The following is a 25166-nucleotide window of genomic DNA, read 5'->3' as shown; positions in this document are numbered from 1 at the left end:
TTCTCTCTCTTACTTTTTCCCACTACCAAATTTTGCCTCCAAAACCTTATGATGCAATAAAAAAAAAACGGAGGAAGTATATGATTAAAGATTTGTATGGAATGAAATAGTTTTTTTTTTTTTAATAAAAAACCACAAATTTTGATGCAACTTATTTATTAAAAATGCTACTTGTATTTAATAAACATTTATCAAGGTGAAAAATTGGAACTTGCTCGACTTTTGTCACCTTCGAACCCAAACTGTAGAATAGAATTCTCTTTTTTTTAGAGGGAAGAGCAAAGACGAGCGTCAACTAATAAGCTTTGTTTAGAAGCCTAACACCCTTTGCCCAATTCAAGATCAAGAGAAAGAAGAAGAGAGAAATGAGGAGGGATGGTATTCTGGGTGACAATGTGAGCAATGAAGAAAGCATGAGATTAAGGAAGAAAACCAAAATTAACAGAACTTGGGTGAAGAGAAGAGAGAAATGGCTAGTACTTTTGGGAGTTGTTCTTCATGCTGTTTATATGTTAAGCATTTTCGACATTTACTTCAAATCTCCAATTGTTCATGGCATGGATCCAGTCAAACCCCGGTTTTCTCCTCCTGCTAAACGCCTCGTTCTTCTTGTTGGTAACTTGCTATTTTATTACCCATTAATCTGATGATTTATAGCTTGTTTTGATATTTTGTTGGATTATATGAATTGGGTTTGCTTTAATTTTTACTTTGAAGTGGCATTTCTTTGATTATAATGATGGTTGTTAGAAATTATGATCTGGGGTTTGTAGCAATTTATCGTTTGAGAACAGATGAATGTTCCAATGCAAATGATTATGCTTCTATAATGCAATATTTAATGCTGATTTAGATGATTAGAATATATGATTAGTATATGATTTGGGTTTGCATTAATTTTGAAGTGGGTTCATTAATTTATGTTTTGAAAGGGAATTTATGTTTTGAGTGTTGTTGATCATGCTTCCATCATGAAAGTGCAGTTTTATGCTTGTCAATTAAATTCTAGTTGTGAAACCAAATGACTGTTTAATAGTAAGGGTTTGGAACACTACATGAGGTTTGATGAGTAATGACTATCAGTTTGTGCATGATGTAAATTGAAAGTTGGAAACCCTTATAATGAACATGGCAGCTGATGGTTTGCGAGCTGACAAATTCTATGAGCCGGATGAGGAAGGGAATTACCGAGCACCTTTCCTTAGAAGTGTGATAAAAGAACGAGGGCGTTGGGGTGTGTCCCATGCCAGGCCTCCAACAGAGTCAAGGCCTGGACATGTCTCTATTATAGCTGGTTTTTATGAAGATCCTAGTGCTGTTACAAAAGGTACTTACTTTATATCCGTCATCTTTTTGTTTAACTTGCTCCTTTGTTCAAATTGATCAATTTGTTTTTCAAGATAAAATTTGCATGGTTGCCTCCAGACAATATTTTATGTCTAAATCTGTTTTGTTCGTTAATGCAGGGTGGAAAGCTAATCCAGTTGAATTTGATTCAGTATTCAACCGCAGCCGTCATACCTTTTCATACGGCAGCCCTGATATTGTGCCAATATTCTGTGGCGCGTTGCCTCACAGCACATGGAAAACATATCCTCATGAGTTTGAGGACTTTGCCACTGGTACTTTTTATATCTGTTTTGAATATGTCACTTGTAGTTTCTTGTTGGCAGTTGGTTAGATGTACTATATGTGAGCTGATGAGTACAGACTCTTCACTTGGATAAGTTTCTGATATGTCTATTGTGGTTATCTGTTTGGAACTACTTCTAACAGGTACTTTTGTGCAAAATGAGCTCTGATTGTTTGTAAAGGTCTAGTATTATGTTTGGTGAAGTTACTACAACATTGCCTCCCATTTCAACACTTGTTGGGAGAAATTGAAGTCAGATATTTGGATTATCTCAACTCAATATGTATATAGTGAGCAATGATCTATTCAATAAGATAACATATTGATATTAGCTCTGTCTACGCGCCTGAATTTTCACTTAGACTAGCGACTAGTGAATTGTCTTAAAGTTAATTTGTAATCGCTTTTTGGAAATTCATGAATATGCTTGATTAAGTGTTAATTTTTATGCAGATGCATCATTTTTGGATGAATGGTCCTTTGATCAATTTCAAAGCCTTTTGAACAATTCTAAGGAAGACCAGAACTTGAAGCACTTACTTAAGCAGGACGACATTACAATTTTTCTGCACCTTTTGGGTTGTGATTCAAATGGTCATGCTCATCGCCCATTCTCTTCTATTTATCTCAATAATGTTAAGGTTGTGGACAGCATTGCTGAGAGAGTTTATAATCTAATGGAGGATCATTTCAAGGACAATCGGACTGCATACATCTTTACAGCAGACCATGGGATGAGTGACAAAGGTCAGAGACTCAAAATTAATATTTTTTTTTCTCTTTAAAATTGATTCTTATATTATTCCTCTCCATCTGCTTTTTATTTTTGTTTTTCTTCATTTCCTTATATTTTTATTTATTTATTATTATTATTTTTTTTAGGGTAATGTTATATGTAGCCCTAAGGGCTATATATAAGCATTAAATACACTCTTGGAAATTGTATTAAATTAGGAATTCATGACAAAAACACGCATTAATTAGTGTAATTAGTGTTTATATTTTGATTATTTCTTAACTTTTTACGATTTTCAAGTGTAAATTTAATGCTTATATGTAGCCCTAAGGGCTATGTATAACATTTTCTTTTTTTTTTTTTTTATATATAAAAAGAGGCTTTACTAGAACAAGGGAACAAGATGCGAATCAAATCCTGATTTCCCTTTGTTGATTCTTGATTGACAACTTAGCAATTCCCTTTACCCTTTGTTTGAATTTAAAGTCTCTTTAACTCCAGGTTTCGATTTTTCTTTTGCCCTGAATGATTAGATTTAGAGCAGTATGTCCGTAGCGACTAACTGTTTAACCCAAAAGATACAAAAGCAATGGAAAAATAGGTGCAACAATGTCAAGTAATTTATAAAGCATCCATTGGACTAACTGTTAGACCCAAAAGATACAAAAACAATGGAAAAATAGGTGCAGCAATGTCAAGTAATTTATAAGACATCCATTAACTATGGTCGTATGGTGGTTGTAACACCTTCTACACACTATATGTGTGTTTCTTTTTTTTTTTTTTTTTTTTTTTTTTTTTTTTTTTTTTTTTCTCTCTCTACACACTATATGTTAACTATTGATGGTTACTCCGTCCGTTCCATATTGTTGGTTACGTTTCAATAGTTTCCTAAATAATTTTTTTACACATTTTCCCTCAAATTTACATATTTCTAATGCGACTATTCCCATTTGCCAATATATTTACCTACTCCCAAAGCAACTATTCCTAATTACCAAAATTTTTATGTACTCCCAAAACAAATATTTAATATCTTAATACTTGATATATGTGATATCTAATCATTGCTTTCCACTATCTTCTTTTCTTTAATAACCGATACCAAACATAACCAACAATGTAGAATGGAGGGAGTAGTAATTTTCTACTTATTACAATTAATGTTACGTATGAGTATAGGAGGCTTGTTAGTTGTTTTATGATGTACAAAAGACATCGATACAATATAAGAGTACCATTCCTATATCTTGTGTGTTTTTATATCTTTTGTGTGCTTCCTTATCTATATTGCTGTCAATATTATATCAAAATGTGCTTAGAGCCTTAGACCTTATTTAATTTCCCGGTACAGCTACAAATTGCTTGGTTGTCTGTCTTGTTTCCTGGAGTGATTATTTTGTTCACCATTTCACTTCCAAGAATGGACGGCTAAACTAAAACCCATAAAGCCGTCATCAGTTTTTCAGTTTGTTTCTCCTCTTTCATATCCTTTTCTCATTATAGTAGGATAGAGAGCAGTACAATACCATTGAAACATTCAATCTTGTATTTAAATTTAATTTTCAATCAACTCACCTCAACAAATAAGAAAAGAATCTCAGGCAAGATATCTAGTTCAATTATAGCGTCACTTAGTTGGCTATTTGAGCTGAAACTCCTCTGATATCCAGTTGACTCTATTTCCCACATAGTTGATCTCTTTAATTAACCTCGCAAAAGAAATACAATTAACTTGTCAATGAATGCAGAAAGTTCGAATGAAGCCTCCCTCCAGAGCTTCACTAACTTTCCTATCATAAAATCTCTATCTTTCCTTGTGATTTTGAGCTTCACTAAATCAAAGACATGAAAATTCTGTCATTATTGACTTATTGTTATCAGAGGATCTAAATGTTAACATTATCAATGTGAAACTTTAACCTTGCTATATTTGTGAAATTAAGTCTATAGTTGTGAAATTAAGCGGTTGTCTTGTTCAATAACAAATCCAACTAAGCATTCAGGGCTTAAGTACAATATTTAAAGATGATGGTGATAAATGATAGATGAATGCTACGGAATTGTGTTTCTTTCTATTTGTACTGATCGCTCAGCTGTTTCTTTATGTATTTTTGTGGAGGAACCTCTACGGAAACCAATATTAATGAAAAAATTGAAGTACTGAAGTGCATATCACGACATAATTCTTAATATCTCTTTTTTCTTGGTAAATTTAAGGACAAGTATATAATTGACTTTAATTGGTGGTTCATCCGTTCATGAATCTAGAATAACAGAATCCGTGCCTTAGTTGATGATGTGTCTATACCTAGATTCCCACAACAAACACTTTTTCCCTCCCACCTACTCCAGCCTACTGCTTCAAGGATTTCAAACACTTTAATGGACTATAACGAGCTGGTTAATGAGTAGGCAAAATCAAGGAGAAGGAAATAAAAGATCAGGCATGCTAGATTATCAAAAGCTGCAATTCCAGCATAGTGAATAACTTTGATGTGCTGCATACTCTTATCTGATATGCTTGTGCTTATGCTTTTCATTCGACTTGTTGAAGCTGATGCATAGGTAGTCATGGGGATGGACATCCTTCAAACACTGATACTCCCCTTGTTGCTTGGGGAGCAGGAGTGAAAACTCCCAGGCTTAACTCAAGCAACCATTCTGATTGCGGTTTCCGTTTTGTTGATGAGCATTCTCATGACACACCAACACCAAATGAATGGGGTCTTGATGGCATAGAGAGGGTTGATGTCAATCAGGCTGATATTTCACCATTGATGGTTGTTTTATCTTCCTTGATCATCTGTTTGATGCCTCTTTATTTATTTATAGCTTATTTGTATTATTCTCATTTCTTGTTTGTCTTATTAACAGTCCACTCTACTTGGTCAGTCATGTCCTGTAAACTCAGTTGGAAGCTTACCTCTTGATTACATTGACTTCAATGAGGTAAGCTCAGAGATTATTTGTTTCACTATACTTTAACAGTATGACAGATATTATCTGTTTATTATTTCTTTTTGTAACTTTATTCCACTAACTGAAAGTTTCCAGGCTGAAGAAGTTGAAGCTGTGCTTGCTAATACCAAACAAATTTTAAATCAATTTCTCCGCAAGTCATGTATCCTTTTTGCCGTGATTTCATACTTTCCATGTCAACATTTTTTCATTTTATGCACATGTTATTGTTTTCTTGTCTAAGTTATCACGAACTGTTTCTACAAGAAAATAACAGCTTACTTACTTTTTGGGAAAACTAGTTTTTTGTACTGATGTTATGTTACACTTAGTACTAGGAGATACAGATAAGTTGTCTATAATAGCTGCATGTATTCTGAAATAACAGAGCTTCTTACTATATCTTATGAGTACTGGATCTACAAAGCAAGTGGTAGAACTACTTGGCATCGTGGTGTTTTCGTATGCTTAATGCTTAGAACTTAATAAAAGTGAATTTCCATTTTTCCCATTATTATCCAGCAATCTCATAATTCAAAATTTCAAGAGATGGGAGAGGGTGTGAGTGTATGGTTTGGAATCAAGAATGAAAAACGATGGCATGGGGTTGGAACTTGATTTTTTATATACCTTGTGTTTGGTTGATGGTTAAGAATGGTTTTTTTTTTTCAAAAAATAAATAGAGGTGTGGTATAAGCCATACAACCCCCCCCCCCCCCCTCGGGTTTTCTAACCCCATACCATGTGGGTTTGAGGTATGGGTTTAAAATTGAAATTCTCTAAAATAAGCATATGGTATGGGTTATCATCATTCAAAACTCATACCTCATACCTAAAATCTACAAAACAAACGCCTGTCTATAAAAGTGATTGCTGTAATATGTGAGTTTTTAGGAATAGGTGAAGAGTTAAACTTACAGGCTGGAATCAAGCCTTTCCCTCTCTTCTACTGGGCTACAAGCTGAGACCTAGTTTGCCAATTAATATAAGATGACATTGTCTTAGTCTTATAAAGGAGGAAGAGGGTTTAGGCAGCCTCGTATGCAGGCTATCCATGAGATGTTACTTTATAAAGTTTAATTGTTTTGCGGTTCCGGATTGTCACTGTAATATCTTTTGTCTCAATTTTGTGCAATGTATCTAGGACCATCCATCTCATATAAGCAGAGTAGTAATTCTGTTTCTACAACTACTGCTAGGATTATTAAATTTTGTTCTTGTTGTCATAGTTCTTTTTTCTTTTTATTCTTTTATTTTGTAATTTTATCCCTGCTGAACTCTGTATTGTTATATTTGAATGTTAATGCTACTAACCTGTAGGTGTAATAGTTCATTGTTCATGTTTTCGTGTGCTCCTTTTGATTTTGTTGTGGACTGTAACATCTAGTGACTAGTGGGTAGTACTATTTTTCTTAACAATAATTAGATGTTAAACAGTCAAATTCTTTATTTTTCAAGACTTTCAAGCCTCTGGCCAACTATTCAGCGATTCTGGATAAAATTGAAGACCTTATCTCTGCTAAAGACTATCATGGTGCGATGGAACTATCTGAAAATCTCAGAAAACTGGCGCTTGAAGGACTTCATTATTTTCAAACCTATGACTGGATGATGCTCATGACAGTAGTGATTCTTGGATACATTGGTTGGATATTTTATCTAGTGATCCACGTGCTGCAATCATATACTAGCTTGCCTGGTCAGATAATGTACAGAGAGGAAGCTGGTCAAGTGGACAAAAAGATGGGAAAGGTATGCATAGAATACATGCCTACTGATTGCCTCTTTTTCGTTTCTTTACTCCAATTTTCTGTGATACTTGCAGATGTGTTCCGTTGTTGTGGAGTTGTGATTGTTATATATTTTTGTACTACTAGAGCACTCTACTTCCATAATTTGTCTGCATAATGTATTCCATTCTTGTGGAGTTGTGATTGTTTTTAATTTTTAATTATTTAATTTACTATTAGAGCACTCTACTTCCATTCCATCAAGATATTGTGAGGAACTAATATGTGTCATGTAAAACTGATGCCTATTCATGCAAAACTTGCTCTCTTTGCGAGACACTGATATGTGTCAGGAGAAGAGGACGCTATGAAACTGTAAAGAAAGAATGTTGGTGTGAATTCTTTTACGTGAAGAAAACTAACAATTACAAAAGATGTAAGTCAATTAGCTTGTGTCTACTGCATATAATGAAATTCTACGGTTCTACCATTCCATCAAGATATTTATTTCAGAGTAGTTTCCCAATTAAATAGATTGAAAAGTCAGTTGTATTGCTTAATTACTCAGCTTGGCTCTACCATAACAACCCAATAGAGTATAGTCTTTGCAGTATGGCAGTTTCTTATCTCAGCTTAATTGACTTTAGTTATAACTGTCCATCTGTACCCCTAAATTTCTCTACACATGAGTTTCCTTCCAAACATACTCTCAATGTTCTAGTGTATCATTAAATTATTACTTATTTCTGCTAATCCATTTTTGATTTTATGTATCAAACAATCAGCTTGTGCAGTAACTTCTTCAAGGACTTGCACAATTAGGAGTGTCTATGAGAATTTGTGAGAATTAGGTATGGCAATGGGTTTGGGATCCTACCCAGACCTGGCGGATCCTACCCTAAAATACGGGTATGGGTCTTATTTTTTTAGAACCTATGGGTACGGGTAGCTGGGTAGGGTATGGGTCTAGGCGGCATCAGGTAGAGTAAGGGTCCGGGTATAATGTTTTTAGACCCAGACCCGTACATAGACCCGCATAATATATTAACTTGGACAAAGTTTCAAAATTAAATAGAAAAAAATCTTAAGGATGTTGATTTTGTAGGATGTTAATGATGAAATCGAGTATGATACGAAAGACAATTATAAATAGTAGGCTATTAACTTCTTATTCGTGCACTTAATTTTACAAAACTATAATTGTAATGTGCTTATGGATAATAATAATTTGTTTATCTATCATTCTAATATATATATTTTATTAATTGTTTTACGATATGTCCAATTAATCGGTCATGTTCTTATGTATTAGTTTATTTGTTTTTTGTGTAATACATGCAATCGTACAACAATAAATAAACGATTAAAAATTGGGAAAAAAGGCTAGTGAAGGACCCATATCCCTGTTAGACCCATAGGGTCCGGGTAAGGGTCTTAAAATTTTAGACCCTAAGGGTCCAAGTAGGGCATGGATATGGATTGAAAATTCTGCTACGGGTACAAGTATCACTAGGAGACCCTAGTGAGAATAATGCATAGCTAAGTTTTAGTTGTATGGTTTAAATGTAGCAAAATGAACTCAAGAGAAAATTTTGATTCTTCAATATTTTTTTCTGGTGATTATTTACCTTGTTGCTAGAAATTAATTTGTAGCTTTGATATTGTCTGTGATGAATTTGGGCTTTGTCACTTTACTTTAATTCCTGTTACTGCTGTTATTTCTGTATGACTGAAATACTAGGTACTAAGTTGGGTTTTTTGATCGTTTGATATTATTTGCATTAAATTCACTAGATGGTAATCATGGTATGAAAAAGCATCATATTATTTGAATTGACACTATCTTCCAGTTGATATTTATATTTACTTCTGTCAACATTATTCAACATTCAACACATATGCTATGCTCTTATGTCTATAGATCGAAGCATTTAACTTGTTTTGCATTATGTCTGCATTTTGGAGTATTCCAAATGCCTTGGCTTGAAACATCATACTTTATATTCTTGTTAGTTTATCTGTAAGAATAATTGTATTTCCTTCTATTAACGATGTCAATAACCTTTTTTTTTTTAATTGCTTTTTATGTTATAATCTTACAATATTTCTTCATGCAGGTTTATATACTTGGAAGTTTGCTGATGGGGGCATTTTCTATAATACTGCTTGTTGAGCGTTCTCCTCCTCTCTATCATGCTTACATTGCAATGACCGTTTTCCTTTGGACACAAATTTTAAGTCAATACCAGTTTTTAAATGCTTTACTGAGAAGCTTTCAGAAGGAGAAATTTGCTTACTTTGTCAAACTTCTAGCTTATGGCATTGTGTCATTGGTTATTCTTGAATTTCTGGTATGGTTTTAGCTAAACAAATTAAAAATGCTATTCATTGAAATTTAAAATGATTGATGAAACTTCTAAATTTTTACTTTGAACGGTTTACCCCCTGTGTAGGTACACAGCTTTACAGAAAGGAAGCTGTACACCTGGTGCTTCCTAATTGTTGGTAGTGTAGCTCCCTTATATCTTTATCGTGCAATTCCGTGGAAATCATGGATACCAGGATTTGTGTGTGTATCATGTTGGTTGTTATCAATTTTCACATTGATGCCTGCAGAAATTCCTGATAATACATTCTTAGTGTAAGGTTTTCTCTCACATCCTTTTTTTTTTTTTTTTTGTTTTTGGTTCCATATGCCTTGTGTGGGTATTTAACTTTGCCAATTTAACCATTCTTGCCTTGTATTATTGATAAAGATAATCTTTCACCATGTCTGCATTTGGGGAAGAGGAAGGGGAGAGAATGAGACATACTGAGTTCAATTTATTTCCATATAAGACACCATTTATACCATATAAAGTCAGTTTATAAATATTAGAAACTTAAGAAAATATGTGGATATTTATCCTCCAACCTTTGGAAACATGCAAGTGTATATTTTTATGGTTAATTTAGCGTTTTTTCTTATAGTTTAACATTCCCATAAACACGACCTTCCAGAGAAACATAGCTTTAATTTTTTATTATTTAAATAATTATTTATTACTATTAATTTGAGATTTAGAACGTTGATAACCTTTTTTTTTAAAAAAAATAACTTGGGAAAATTTAACAAGAATAATCCAAGCTTTGCTTGGTTCTCCAAAATAATCCTACTGTTTGATTATTTTTTAATAATCCAAGCTTTGCTTTGTCCTCTAAAATAATCCTACTTTTTGATTATTTCTAATCCAACCTTAGCTACCCACTTTTCCCTAGCAACCGATCATCCTACCCGTTATACCCGTTGCTAATCCATGTGTCACCTTTTTATATTTTAGTTTAAAACATAATTTTATTTTTATTTTATTAATTATGTTAATTAAAGCTAACAAACAAAAAAAAAATCCCACTTCTTTCTCTCTCTTTCCTTTTCTCACTTCGTTATCTCTCCATCCCCTCCATGGCTTTCCTCCATTACCACCACTTTCCTCGATTCCTCCTTTGAGCGTGTGTGCGTGTGCGCGTGTGAGTGGGCGTGGGTGTGTGCGTATGCGTGTGTGTGAGGTGGTTGTGTGTATCTGTGTGTGGTCTTATTATATTTGTCTCAATTTTCCATATATCAAAATTATAAATTTTAGTTATAGATAATTGAAGATATCAAAATTGATATAATGTGTTAGAAAACATGCCTAAAGGATACGTGTCAACTGAAATGAGATGAAGGAAATATATGGTTAAAAGAAAGCTATATTGATACTCGATAGAGGATATTTAAAGCAAAATTAAATAATTATGAGAATAAGTAGTAGTTAACTGAACTTGTATGTCTGATTCTAGATAAACTTTAAATTGTATATTGAAAAATAGTAAGACAAATACTCAATTTTTGGCATGTTTCACTGCAGATACATTAATCGGAAATAAAAATAGTGTTTGTTTGCTATGATGCCATAAACCATGTATAGTATAAATTTTTAGCAAATATGTTAATGTTTTATTATTGAAAAACATGATCTAAACTTTTTTATTTTAGAATATCACATTATTAAACCTTCACAATCAAATTTGGAATCAGAAACCTGGGTTTAACTTGTTGATTATGAGGTAAAAGATGATGCTGATGTCTGTTTTACTTGTTTACAGTGTATTTTGTGGAGCTTTGATTATTTTAATTGGACTAGCTGCAAGATGGATAGAATTGTGCTACGGAGAGAATAAATATTTTCAGAATATCATAAATCCTGAATTGACCAAGCTGAAGTTACCAATGCTTTTTCCTCTGCAGGTACATAGATTTGTTATAGTAATGCCAGTTCCATTGATATGAATTTATTCACCAGGTTCTTTCTTCTCCTTGGTGACTAACATGAACAGACTCCTGATGCTTCTTCTCTCAAAAAACATAGGCTGTTTTGGTGGGTTTATCGTCAGTGATGCTCTCTCTATCAACATCACACAGAACTCAAAAGCAAGAATTACTTGTATTTCATCAGTTAACAAATTGGTTTGTGGCAGGTATGATCTTTCTTTCATCTTCATCCTTTTCTTCAACCTTGAGACATGAGCCCAAAAGTATTAAAAAGCAGTGGCAGATCCAGTATGTGTTCAGTTGAACCCATACTGGATCTGGAAAAAATCTAACAAGTTTTTTGAGTAATTAGATAAAAGTCAATACGAATATTATTTTATAATACTTTTAACAGCCCAACAGTAGGAGCACTACATAATATATCAACGACAGCAGGTTTAGTTATGCCTATCATCCTTTTTAGGGAATTAACCAGTACCCAAAATACCAACAAAGCCTAATTTTCCAAGATTTCCAACATCTTCCTCTCTGTCTCACTTTCACTCCTTAAGCTCCCTGTGTTGACCTTGGATTTTGTCACATTTATCGTTTTTTTTTTTCAAGTTAAAGATGATGTAATATATTGCTTTCAACACATGGAAGATTCATCGAATTTAATTGTAACTTGTGTAATATGTGCACACCTATTTTGGATTACACTATTTGATTTCGTTGTGTGTGTTTAGTGACTCCGGAAGTTGTAATTATTATATTTTTACATGTACAAATTAACCCAAATTCTAAGTAGTAACTTGTATTTTGGATTATGCTGTTTGATTTCATTCTATGTATTTAAAGAATTCGAACCCATAAGGAAAATTTTCTTGATTTTCTGCTGATGAAAAAAAGGGGATAAAAAGAAAAGAAAAAGGAGTGTTGCCACTCTCTTCTTCTTCTGCAGGTCTAGTAAGTAAACGTGTCTGCACTAACTTTGTACTGCATCCGTCCCTAAATTTGATTGGGGTGCATTTCTAAGCGATTGAGTGAATAAATATCATTGTATTTCTTCGTTGTTTATAATTCTGCATCTCTTGTTTCCATGTGATTTTCGGTTTATCAAGGATAGTACATGAAGTCCAAAGTCCAAACTTTAACTTGCTGAACTATGAAAGTGGCCTTTTATTTGAAGTTTGGATGTCTAAAAGTAGAAAAACTAGAAATGTTTCTTAATATTAAGAGATTGAGGGAGTAATTTAAAGTTGTGGTGACCTTATTTTACTGATGTGCTGGGAGTAATTTAAATTTGAGGTGACTAATATATTACTAATATAGTAGAATTATGACCCGCTTAATTAGTTTGTTACTTTGAACATTAGAAGAAAAAAATTAATGACATCAGAACTTTGATGTTTGTATATAGCTGGCATGTTTATCTTTAAACTTGACAGTTTCTTCTCCGTCAAATGAAATTCTCTACAAATATTCTCCCTCCGTATTTTACTATTTTTGTAAGTGAAATGTTTTTCATGTGCACGTATCAACGTCTGCTAATGCAAAACTTTGACCATTATATCTATGATTATTCATTCCATCAATCAAAGTTCCATAATTATTGAGAAGCATAAATTATAACAATTGAATCTTAATAATCTATTCATTGAGACGATTCCAACAAATACCCACAATACTGTAATTTTTGTTATGTATTTAAATCACTAACATTAGTCAAACTGGATTAGGTGAGTAGTGCAAAAAAGTCAAAACGTTTTACTTAAATAAATACGGAGGGAGTAGCATATTTCTGAGAACTTGCCATTTCAAGCTGACATCTCCTAAAGTTGTTTTGCCCAACTCTTGCATATTGAGAGTTGAGACTAGTCATTTACATTTACTTTCTTTCTAGACAAGGTTTAGTATATTAATACTTTATGTGTTTTCTTCTAGTTACTGTGTGATTAGTGTTTCTAAGTCTAGTTTTAATAGTGGTTTCGCGATTGGTACATTGAAGTTTTAGTTTTTTTTTTTTTTTTTTTTTTTTAAATATATCCTACTTGCAATTGATTACCCCTGAATTCCCTTAAAAAAAAAGAGAGAGAGAGATTGTCCCTCAATTAAATTAATTAAAAAATGAACAAATAAAAAACTACATATTACTGTTCTGAGTTTAATGGAGGTGTTTTGGCCTCGAGACTTATGCTAACACTTTTCATGTTTCACTTGATAGGATTTTCTATGATTCTCCCCTTATTTTCAGCACCTTGCCTTTTGTCTAGATTAACGTCCATTTTCCTTGGATTTGCACCAGCATTTTTGCTTTTATCAATTGGGTAAATCTGCTTTCTCCATTTATGCAATGAAACCTACTTAGTCAACTTATTGTGCTTAACCATGTTTGGAAGCAGTAATTAATTTTTCCAACTTTTGAAAATTGTAGCTATGAAGCACTGTTTTATGCTGCACTTGGTCTAGTACTTATGGCATGGGTACTATTTGAAAATACAATTCTCTATTTAAGTAAGGCGAGAAGATATTCAGTTTCTTCAAATAGTGTGGTTGAAGAGGTCCCTACTGAGAATGAGGATAGATCTTTGGAGTTGTCTGATGCAAGAATTGGTTTGATCTTTGTAAGTCACTCTCCTTCATGTTTATCAAGAAAATTTAAGGTATTTACTAATTCAAGTCATAGACAGCTCAGTCTTTTTGCATGGCTGGTTTTGTTTTTTTTTTTTTTTTTTTTTTTTGTTATTTTTGTTATTTTTTTTTTTTTATATTTTTTTTAAGTTGCGAAATAATTGTACCATCACTTAATTGGCCAAGGGTTCTCTCTATCTCTCTCTCCTCATCATGGAGATTCCCCTTTTAATTACTCTTTACAACTCTCATCTCCCGAAACAACGTGCATCCCCTCTAATTGCACTTGTAAGAGAATTGAGGGTGTACAATCTATCTACAAAAGATTTTACGCTGGTGTTTCTTATTTATTCTGGATTATTGGCAAAGTATTAGTCTTGAAATGATAATTGCTTTCTTGTGCAATTTCCATTATGAAGCATATGGATTTGCATGAGAATGAGGTAATTGATCGTAAGGTGTAGAGGAGGATGATTTTTGTAGATAACTATACGGAATAATCACTTTTGGTTCATGTAGCCGACCCCACTTATGCGGGTTAAGGCTTTGATTATGTTTATAAAGCTTTATCAATCAAAAGTCAAAGATGTGTGCAATGTGCTACACCTTTATTGGTAGCATAACTGCTTGATACACAAAGTAGTCGCTATTCTCTTTGTTCTTCCTATTTGGAATCTTGACACCATTCAAAAGATGAGGGAATCTTCTAAATTAATTTCAATATATGCAACATAATATTTTCACGTTGGTTTTTTTTTTTTTTTTTTTTTTTTTTTTTTTTTTTTTTTTGTGACAATGAATAATTTATTAATATTGTATTGTCATACATGTTACTAATGTGAAACTAACGATATTGATGATCAAAGTAATGCATTGACAAATGCGCACAATCATAATGAGAAGAATTTTAAGGAACAAAGGGAGTAGTAGTTAGTATATGATAAAATTTACTACTATCATAGGAGTATAGGACCAAAGCATCATTATGTGCTATTTTTTAGTTATGTTTTTTAATAATGCTTTTCTTATTGGTCAAAAGGAGATGAGTCCATGTATAGTAGTTTCTATTACAAGTAAAAGCATCCACTCTTGCAGTGCTTCAAATCTGGACAAAACAATTGATAAAGAAAAAACATGACTATTAGATACGCTTACATGGTAGTCTACAATTTTGGACATGATCACTATGTTAGGGGAGTAGGGGGTTGGTGGGTAGGAATGGCAGTGGGTTGGGTTAAATGGAGATCCGCCCCATTGGGGCGGGAATGGAGGGAGGTTTGGCGGGTGATGGGTATAAAATGTGTACCCGCCATGGGTGATGGGGCGGGTATGGATTTTAGAGTAGACTTGCCCCATGCCCGCTTCCCCATATTTCCTTTAGAAGAGTTTAAATTTTATGAAACTTGATACCCTCCAAGGCCTAATCCACACAAACAATAAGAGTCTCAAATGTTTTAACCTAATTTGATGTAATCGTCATAAATGTGATACCACAATACGTCATTATGGCAATGGGTTGGGGGCGGTTTTAGGGCGGGTATGGGGTGGATATGGATATCCAAGCGAGTGGTGGGGTGGGGATGAATCATATCTTGTACGCGGCGGGGCGGGAATGGATGTGGATATTGTATCCGCCACAAGTGGTGGGGCGGGGATGGGTATAAGATTTTTAGGCGGGTATGGGTATGGAGGTACCGATCATCCACATCCGACCCGCCCCATTGTCATCCCTAGTAGTGGATGGAGAAAAGGGATCTATTGTTATTGAATTAGATTGTGAAACTAAGGCTGGGGGGTTTGTGTTTTGATTGTGTGTTGCCCCTCTAGTATTCATTTTGGAAGCTGACTATGAAAATAAATTCTCCTTGCATAATGGATGATGTGCATTGTCAGGATTCGACACCTTTATCCACTATATTTTCCTTTTCCCCATATAAAGTTTGATGAAGGGTAGGGTTTTTATAAAAAAATCAAAAATTTCACTGTGGACTTTGAGATTTACCTTTTAGTTGTATGTTCTCTTCTCTATCCGTTTTTTATGCAATTGTCTTGCATTGAATATAAGAGGGTTAATGCTTTTTTATTTATTTATTTTTTTTTATTATTATTTTTTTTTTTATTTTTTTTTTTTTGACGGGATAAGAGGGTCTATGCTATTGTCATGTACTTAATGTAAGTTGGGTACAAATTGTCCATAAGAATTTTCAATGGAGGAGACATCCTAATTATTGAATGTGGAACTTGGTTAATAAGTAGTCTAGCTCAAATAACTAAGTGCTCAATTTGTATATGCTCGTGAACAACTTGTTTCTAGTTGTCTATATATTTGTTCGCATTTGTTTATAAGCTTTAATGAATCTTGTTCTAGTTCGGAATTTTAAAATAAACATATATATATATATATATATATATATATATATATATATTAATAACCGTTATTTTAGTTTTTTTAAGCTTCATTAAATATTTTTCTAGCTCAAATTTTAAAAATAATTATGTAAATTAATGGCCATTCTTTTAGTTTAAACGTAGGATTAATATTATCTATGTTATAGTTTCCTTACTTTTCTCGAAAATCCTAAATTGTAATATCGAGTCTTGCATTTGGTTAATATCCACCATTGTTATAAATTCATTGTTGCTTTTTTAATTTGGCTTGGACATAGCAATTTATTTGTAGTTTTAGAGGCCTCATTTTTCTGGTATATACAAGAAGAAAAAACTTGACAAGCTAGCATTTGTAGACAAAGTAGATCCACCTTCCTAGTGCCCATGATAGGCAAGAGAAGGGACACTTTTCTATTGGTTGCTCATATATTCTAAATCACAACATTCATGTTGAGTAGTTTAGTAGTTCAAAAAGTGAACAGTTGGGTTATCCAACCAAATTAGAGAACCTTTAAGTAAAGATATATTGGCTTCACAGATTCTTGGGTTGATCTAAACTTTTGGAAGATAATATCACCTTGCCCTTAATGCTCAGCATCACTCTTACAACGCTGAAGCTCTCTGTTTGTTTAGTTCCCTGTATCATATAGTTGTGAGTTGTGACTGGCAAGTATAACCCTCAACTTCTGGCAGCATTTCTAGCTAACCTGACATGTCAGGTGAACTAAGTGACATGTCAGCATTTATATGCATGCCTGTTTAAAGCATTAAGATAGGTTTTTATGGCTTAGTATGTATGTTTGCTGTAGTGTCTTCTATTATATGACCTAGCAGTTGTGGTCAAGTTTACATTCTATTTTGGATTATTCTATCATTAGTAACAAGTGCAATGGTTACTATCCAGATGGTCTTGTTCAATGTTGCATTTTTTGGCACGGGAAACTTTGCAAGTATCGCTAGTTTTGAGATATCATCTGTGTACCGCTTCATCACCGTCTTTAGTGTAAGTGAAGGAATGAACCCTTAAAATTGCTTGAATTTGCTTTTCAAACTGTTCTAACGTTGATGTGTTGCAGCCATTCTTGATGGCAGCCCTTCTGATTTTCAAGCTATTTATTCCCTTCATGCTTGTAATGTAAGTTATTCTTCCATCAGCTCTATGTGCAATATGTCTTGCTGGCTTACTGCTTTGTTGGTCGTGATGGCTCATGACAGTGTTGCATATGTGCTAACTCTATTGAGATAAAATAATTAAATAAATAAATAAATAAAAAGAGGAGAAGGTAGTTTAGTTGTTGTGATGATTGTTGTTGTTAGAGTGTGCAGGGTACAAGGCCACAAATTCATTTGTAGCAGCACCATAGTAAATGTCTTTTGTACCAAAAAAAAAAAAAAAAAAAAAAAAAAAAAAAAAAAAAATCAAAGTTTACAACAACCCAGCACCTGAATTCACGAACCACCACCACCACCACCACCTATCACCACGAAACCACCCAACACCACCACCTATCACCATGAAACCACCCAATACCACCACCTAGCACCACGAAACCACCCAACACCACCACCCAGGACCAACACCACAACCCACCACTACCCACAACCCCACTACCCACGAATCTAGAACCACAAAAATCACAACCAGTGAACCCAAAACCCACAACCACACAACCCACAATCCACAAATTGACGAACCCAGAAATCCCGCCCCTAGAAAAACGCAACCCTAAAAATATAAACTAAAGGGATGTAAACGACAAACTAATTCATCAATTAAAGCTTTAATTCGTCAAATTTAACCATCAAAACTCAAGATCTAGAGTTTTCATGTTTAAATTTGACCATAAAATCTTCAAATTTGAGCTTCAGCGGCAATGACGAAACAACAAGAAAAGAAAGAGAAAGAAAACGGAGGCAGCCACAAGCAAGGGGACATCAGCGGCAGTGACTTCCAGTGATGGTGGTGGTGGTTGCCAATGAAGGTGATGATGAATTTAGATGGAAGGAGAATTATTTTGGTGGAAATGGTTAAGTTAATCTATTAACCTTTACTAAAAGCAAATCCTCAATGACACTTGTCATTACCTTGTGAAAAATTTTCCCACAATATCTTGTGATATTTTCTTTTCATATTGACAATCATATTCCCTATATATTTAAATGAATTATTAGTATTTTGTAATATTATTGTCAATAATATTTGCACGGGATTTTAAGGTTTAAGTTAATAAGATAAAATCAGTAGTTTAATTAGGGTGTTTAAAAAAAAGTAAGACTAATTTTGTAAAATCACACAAAAAAACTTACTATAGAAGGAAAGAAATTTTTTTGTTGCAAGTAATGTGTACCGGTCATTTATAGTAATTGTTGCAAATAATGTGTAACGGAAGTAGTATTAACTTGTGAAAACTTAACCCATCTACCTTAGGGCATCATGCTTTGGTTGCACTTTCTTATTTTTTAAACTGTGGTACATGACAACACATTTTTCCTTGTGATGGTAGTATTTGCTCTCTCACAAATGAACATTTATTCTGAACATTTGGCCTGCTCGTTATCAAGCGGCAATGATAAATAGTGAACCTTTTGTATATTGATCTTGCCAACAATAATGTGTGCTCAGTATGATTGAAATTTTCATGGAAAAAGAGAAGCCTCTTGGACTTTGTCTTCTTATACATGTATCGAAATGAACCTTTGCATGTGGTGTAGACTTTAGGATTGCATAATTAGCTATTTCCTCTGTGCTGGAGCTGTAATTACTGATTAAGTTTATATTGTTGCTTTGCTGTTGTCTAGTATTCTGCTCTGGCACTGACAATTCTTATCTTGTACACAGCTGTGCCTTCAGTGCCATAACCAAACTTATTCGAGTCCCACGTCTGGGATTGTATTTTCTTGTCATACTGTTCTCGGACGTCATGACTATCCATTTCTTCTTCCTGGTATGTCACCCGTTGACCCTTCTCTTCTACTTTATTTGTCATACTGTTTGCTCTTAAACTTAATAACCCTAAATCTGCGGTTGATACTTGTGTCCTTGCTTTACCATCAAATTTATTACTTTTAAAGCATAAAGTTTGAAGGTTTTGCAAATCTTGTAGTATAATAAAGCGTTCTTAATAATTTGAAGGCTCCCAAAAGCCATAATTGAAATCAGAAATACCCCAAAGATTAATGCTTTTCAGCTTGTTAACTACGCTACTATCTTTTTAGTGGCTGATGTGACTAATTGAATGGACTTCTTTTCATGGTGCTGCAACCTGCAATGGCGACATGCTTCCTTAGCCATTCAACTGTTAACTATGCTAAAATCAGCTGCCTGCCTTAAGCCTTCTTCACTTGGTTGATAAATTTGAATCTCTCCCTTGATTGACTGATTGTCAAGCAGCTGTCAAGTGTTAGTCTTGTAGTACTAGTTGTGAGAACTATTGGTAATATGCATTTTTGATTTTGCTATTGTAGGAGTTGTAACAATTTACGAATTGCTAACTCAAATATTAATAAGGTTTATAAGAAAGAAATCATATGGGTTACAACCCGAAATAACAAAATATGCTTCTTTGAATTAAATTACATCTCCTTATATCTCTCCTTTAATTTCTCTCTTATCATCTACCTTCTTTTATATCTCCTTCCTCACATTGCAATGAAAAGAACAACTCTATATATATAACTTATGAATTACTAAACAAACAAAGGACGAGAATTATTCTCATCTTGAACAACTACTCATTTAAGCCAATGCTATTAACAACAATCTAATATTAAAAATGCTATTTTAAAGTTTGTATTTTCAACACACCCCCTCGAGCATTTCTCTCAATCTATTGAATGTGTCTAGAGATAGAGGCTTCGTAAATATGTCTGCAACTTGCTCATCTGTATTACAATACTTCAGTGTGATTGTTCCTTGTTTAACTTGTTCCTGAAGTATCAATATGCTTGCTTCTCCCATGTTGTACTGGATTCTTAGCAAGTTTTATTGCTGACACATTGTCAACATACACTATTGTAGACTCCTCTTGAGCATGACAAAGTTCTTGGAGGAGATTTCTTAACCATAATGCTTCACACACCGCAGATGGAGATGCTATATATTCTGCATCACAACTTGATAATGCCACTACTGGCTGTTTTTTTGAACGCCAAGTAAAAGTAGTTGATCCTAGATAAAATGCATATCTTTTTCTGTCATCTAGATCTCCAGCCCAATCGCTATTAGAATAACCAGATAATTTTGCTTCATCTCCATAAGAATAGAACATTCCATAATCTAAGGTACCTTTAATATACCTTACTATTCTCTTTACAGTGCACCAATGTGACTCTTTTGGTGTCTCCATGTATCTACTAACAAGCCCGACTCCATATACTATGTCTGACCTAGTTATGGTTAAATATCTTAGGCTTCCAACAAGACTCTCGTATAAAGTTGGATTAATCAATTTTCCTTCTCCTGATTTCGTCATTTTCATTCCTGTCGTTACAAGAGTGCTCATGGGTTTGCATGAGTCCATCTTAAACTTTTCAAGTATTTCTTTCGCATATTTCTTTTGCGAAATGAAAATTCCATCTTTAGATTGCTTTACCTCAATGCCTAGAAAGAAGTTTATTAGCCCACAATATGTCATTTCAAATTCTTTGAACATTGCCGTTTTGAAATCATCAAACATACTTGGATTGTTGCCGGTGAATAATAGATCATCAACATATAAACTTACTATAAGAATATCATCACCATTCTTCTTCACATATACAGCATGTTCATATGGACACTTAATAAAACCATTGTGGATCAAGTATCCGTCTATAGGTGTATTCCAAGCTCGTGGGGCTTGCTTTAAACCATAAAGTGCCTTTTCAAACGAAACAGTTTATATTCTTCTCCTTTGATGACAAAACCTTCTAGTTGTTCCACATAAACTTCTTCTTCTAAAACTCCATTTAAAAATGTTGACTTAACGTCAAGTTGATATATCTTCCATTTGTGATGTGCGGCAAGTGAGATCATCATTCTTACAGTGTCTAAACGAACGAGCTACAGGAGCAAATACTTCATCATAATCAACACCATACTTTTGCTTGTATCCTTTTGCTACAAGTCTTGCTTTGTATCTTTCAATGCTTCTATCTGCACCTCTTTTTATCTTATAAACCCATTTTATACCTATGGCCTTATGGCCTTGTGGTAATGTAGCCAATTCCCATGTATCATTTTTCTCTATTGACTGGATCTCCTCTTTCATAGCAGATCTCCATTCCTCTTGTCCTAATGCTTCTTCAAAATTAATGGGTTCATGGTCTGCATATAAGTAGGATAAATCAACTTCATTTGTGAGTAGAATAAATCAACTTCATTTGTTTCTTCATATGTCTCTAAGACTTCTCATTTTAACAGGTGTTTTTTTTTTATGATGAATCTGATTTCAGTTGATGGTGATGATGAATCATTATTATTTCTTATGTTCCTCGATTTAGTTTGTTCAGAATTCTTTTATGTAATATCATTATACTCTTCAAACACAATTTTCTCTTTCTCCTTTTCCTTTTCTTGGTCATCCCATTTCCATGATTCTCCTTCACTAAAGATTATGTCTCTACTCTCAATCAACTTTCCAGTGATTGGATTGTATAATTTATAAGCTTTAGATTGTGAACTGTATCCAGTGAAAATACATTTCTCACCACGATCATCTAACTTCTTTTTCTTTGCCTCGGGTACTTGGGCATAGGCAATGCACCCAAACACTAAAAAATGTTCAACATTTGGCTTCTCACCACTCCATGCTTCTTGTGGTGTCATATTCTTTACACTCTTTGTAGGACAATGATTTAGAATATAGGTTGTCCATGTAACAACTTCTTCCCATAATTGCTTTGGCAATCCTCTTTCTTTCATTATGCTTCTTGTCATGTCTAAAGTTGTTCGATTTTTCCGTTTGGCAATTGCATTTTGTTGTGGTGTATAGGAGGCTGTAAATTGTTGTCTAATTCCTGATACAGAAATATTTGAATATATTTGATGTTTATTCGCCCCCTCGATCAGACCTAAGTGTTTTCAACTTACATCCGCTTTCTAGCTCAACTTCGAGGCTTAAATTGTATGAATGTATCAAATGGAGCTGCTTCAGCGTATACACCCACAATTTTCTACTATAATCATCAATGAAGGTAATAAAATAGCGATTACCTCCCAAAGATATTGGCTCCAATGGTCCACATATATCTGTGTGTACCAATTCTTCATTTCCATTCTTAAGAAAAAATTGTATTTTTCTTTTACCTTCAACTTGTAGTTTGGATGAATCTCCCAAACTTACATTACCTTGAATCTTTTCATCAAGGTTAATGCAAAATTCTTTTCTCCCACACATGTGGTTGCTAGCTCCAGAATTGAAAAACCACAAGTCTTGCTGATTACTAGCTTCTTCATGTGCTAGTAACAATGTAGGACTTTCTTCATTGTTTCTTGATGATTCAGCAAAATTTAATCGATTGCCTTGATCCTTTTGTTTGCTCCAACACTCAGTTGCATAATGTCCATATTTTTGACAATTATAGCATTGAGTGTCTTTTGATTTACTGTGTTCGTTGAAACTCTTTCCTCCTCTGCTTGACCCTCTCCCTTGGCCAAAGCTTCTCTTATTACTTTGGTTGCGAGGTTGGTAGTTATTATGATCTCTTCCTCGTCCACGAAATCCGCCTCGTCGATTTCCACTTTTTTCATTTAATGACAACTTTGATTCAAGTGCTTGCTCTATAATGTCAGGTTCATCATTCTTCCGAATTCTTTGTTCATGTACTTGAAGAGACCCCCATAAGCTCTTCTATTGATAATGAATCAATATATTTTGATTCTTTTATCGCAGGTTATACATGGTTAAATCTTTTATTGCATGATCGAAGTACTTTCTCAACAATCTTTTTATCTTCGATCTTTTCTCCATTTAATTTTTGTTGGTTAACATTTGTAAGTAGGCGAGAAAAATATTTAGAGATTGACTCATTACTAGTCATTTTGAAAATCACCTCGTAGTGCTTGTAAGCGAATTTTTCAAACTCTCTCGACTCTTTTAAATATAGTTGCAAGATTATCCCAAGATTCCTTGCTTGTGGTTGCATTTGATATTTTTACAAATGTTTCACGATCTAATCCTACGTAGATAAAAAAATAGTGTTCTTTAATCTTTCTTTTGATTTTCTTTCAACTCATCTTTCTTCTCTTTAGTTAATGTCGCTTTTGTTTCACGTGATGGATTTTCAAACCCATCATTAACAATTTCCCATAAATCTTAGGAACCAAATAATGCTTTCATTTTGATGCACCAATCTTCATATTGGTCTTTTGAAAACTGGGGTCTCGTGGTTGAACAAAGTTTGTAGACATTTTGAGATATTGTAAATAACGTGGCTCTGATACCAAATGTAGGATTTATAACAATTTACGAATTGCTAACTCAAATATTAATAAGGATTATAAGAAAGAATTCATATAGGTTACAACCCGAAATAACAAAATATACTTCTTTGAATTAAATTACATCTCTTTATATCTCCCCTTTAATTTCTCTCTTATCAACTACCTTCTTTTATCTCTCCTTCCTCACATTCCAATGAAAAGAACAACTCTATATATATTATGAATTACTAAACAAAGGACGAGAATTATTCTCATCTTTAACCACTACTCATTTAAGCCAATGCTATTAACAACAATCTTATACTCCCTCCGTTTTTAAATACTTGCTCCACTTTTCATTTGCGGCTGTTTTTAAATACTTGCTCAATTTCCTTTTTTTTGGAAAGCTCTTACAATATTTAATTAATTTCTTCCATCTAGTGGATCCAACATGTATTCTCTCTCCAATTCTCTCTACTACTTTTGTCTTTTACATTTTTTAATTCTTCCTCTAACCCCACTACCTTCATATTTTATTATTTTCTCCAATTTCTCTTAAAACTCCGCGCATGGAGAAATGAAGCAAGTATTTAAAAATGGAGGGAGTAATAAAAATGCTATTTTAAGGTTTGTATTTTCAACAGCTATGATATCTTGATTTCTGAATGTTGCTAAAAGAATGGTGTTTACCACTATTATGAAATATGAATGGCCAAAACTTCACTGATGACAAAACTTTTCAATGGAGCAGGTTCGAAATACTGGAAGTTGGATGGAAATCGGGAACAGCATCAGCCACTTTGGTATAATGAGCGCACAAGTCGTGTTTGTGCTTTTGCTCTTTGCATTGACAAATATATACACCAAGGACATCCAAATCAAATCTGCTGCTTCACTGTCCCGGAAGTTAGTGTAACGTATGGTTTTTTGGCTCATTGCAGAGTTAAGCCTCAATAGCAAAGTGAGCATGAAATTTTGATAGTTTGGTTTTATTAGATTTGTGTTTTTCCTCATAGTTTTCATTTGTATAGTACCATACTTCATCTAGCGTATACATGGTATGGAGTACTATTTAGTTAATTAGTTTGTCTTTTAGACCATTTCCAATTGTGAGAGTCAAGTTTGAATATTGAAATACAAAATGGGTTGTTTTTCACCTCAATGGTGATACCCAACCCACTTCTCAATTTAGCAACTCATGTAAAGTCTAATTTCCTAATGGCGAGACTTTCTAAAGTATACTAATGTCACTTTCAATTTATGGCCTACCAAATCATATTATAATGTTTTTTTTTTTAGAAAAAAAATAAAATTAAAACTTAAATAAATTACAAAACATATTATATTATTGATAAGAGTCAACACTTTTTGTCAAATGAGACTCAAAGTTGAGTATCTAAATTTAACAATTTTTT

General features: G+C 33.6%; 1 protein-coding gene across 5 annotated transcripts; it reads left to right on the top strand.

Annotated features, from left to right (window-relative positions):
• Window positions 1-59: 59 nt before the first annotated feature.
• LOC110709230 (GPI ethanolamine phosphate transferase 1-like) lies at window positions 60-24926 on the top strand. 5 transcript variants are annotated; one of them, XR_002508888.1, is made up of 18 exons: window positions 60-615; window positions 1136-1327; window positions 1467-1622; window positions 2087-2380; window positions 4938-5152; window positions 5247-5321; window positions 5427-5493; window positions 6757-7082; window positions 9178-9411; window positions 9514-9701; window positions 11186-11327; window positions 11449-11557; window positions 13555-13657; window positions 13765-13954; window positions 17254-17352; window positions 17426-17484; window positions 17676-18331; window positions 19189-19294. XR_002508888.1 is itself a non-coding variant. In XM_021887438.1 (18 exons), exons 1-18 carry the CDS (start codon window positions 366-368, stop codon window positions 24665-24667), a joined length of 2970 nt encoding a protein of 989 aa, XP_021743130.1. In that variant the 5' UTR covers window positions 60-365; the 3' UTR covers window positions 24668-24926. The 5 variants fall into 5 exon arrangements, 4 of the variants coding, with proteins under 4 accessions (XP_021743130.1, XP_021743133.1, XP_021743134.1 ...); XM_021887438.1 differs by lacking the exon at window positions 17676-18331 and adding an exon at window positions 24503-24926; XM_021887441.1 differs by lacking the exon at window positions 17676-18331 and adding an exon at window positions 19638-19887.
• The last annotated feature ends 240 nt before the right edge of the window (window positions 24927-25166 follow it).

This window comes from Chenopodium quinoa, unplaced genomic scaffold, assembly GCF_001683475.1.
Source record: "Chenopodium quinoa cultivar QQ74 unplaced genomic scaffold, ASM168347v1, whole genome shotgun sequence".
Classification (NCBI taxonomy): domain Eukaryota; kingdom Viridiplantae; phylum Streptophyta; class Magnoliopsida; order Caryophyllales; family Amaranthaceae; genus Chenopodium; species Chenopodium quinoa.
The sequence above is the reverse complement of the archived record's forward strand: the minus strand, read 5'-3'. Positions and strand labels throughout refer to the sequence as shown.

What these genes read in the sequence shown, in the direction of transcription:
- LOC110709230 (XM_021887438.1), top strand. Translation starts at nt 366, where the DNA reads ATGAGGAGGGATGGTATTCTGGGTGACAATGTGAGCAATGAAGAAAGC. An exon ending in CTGATATTTCACCATTGATG is followed by an intron (nt 5,153 to 5,246) that starts GTTGTTTTATCT and finishes TCTTATTAACAG; the next exon opens with TCCACTCTACTTGGTCAGTC. An exon ending in TTTTTGCTTTTATCAATTGG is followed by an intron (nt 13,658 to 13,764) that starts GTAAATCTGCTT and finishes TGAAAATTGTAG; the next exon opens with CTATGAAGCACTGTTTTATG.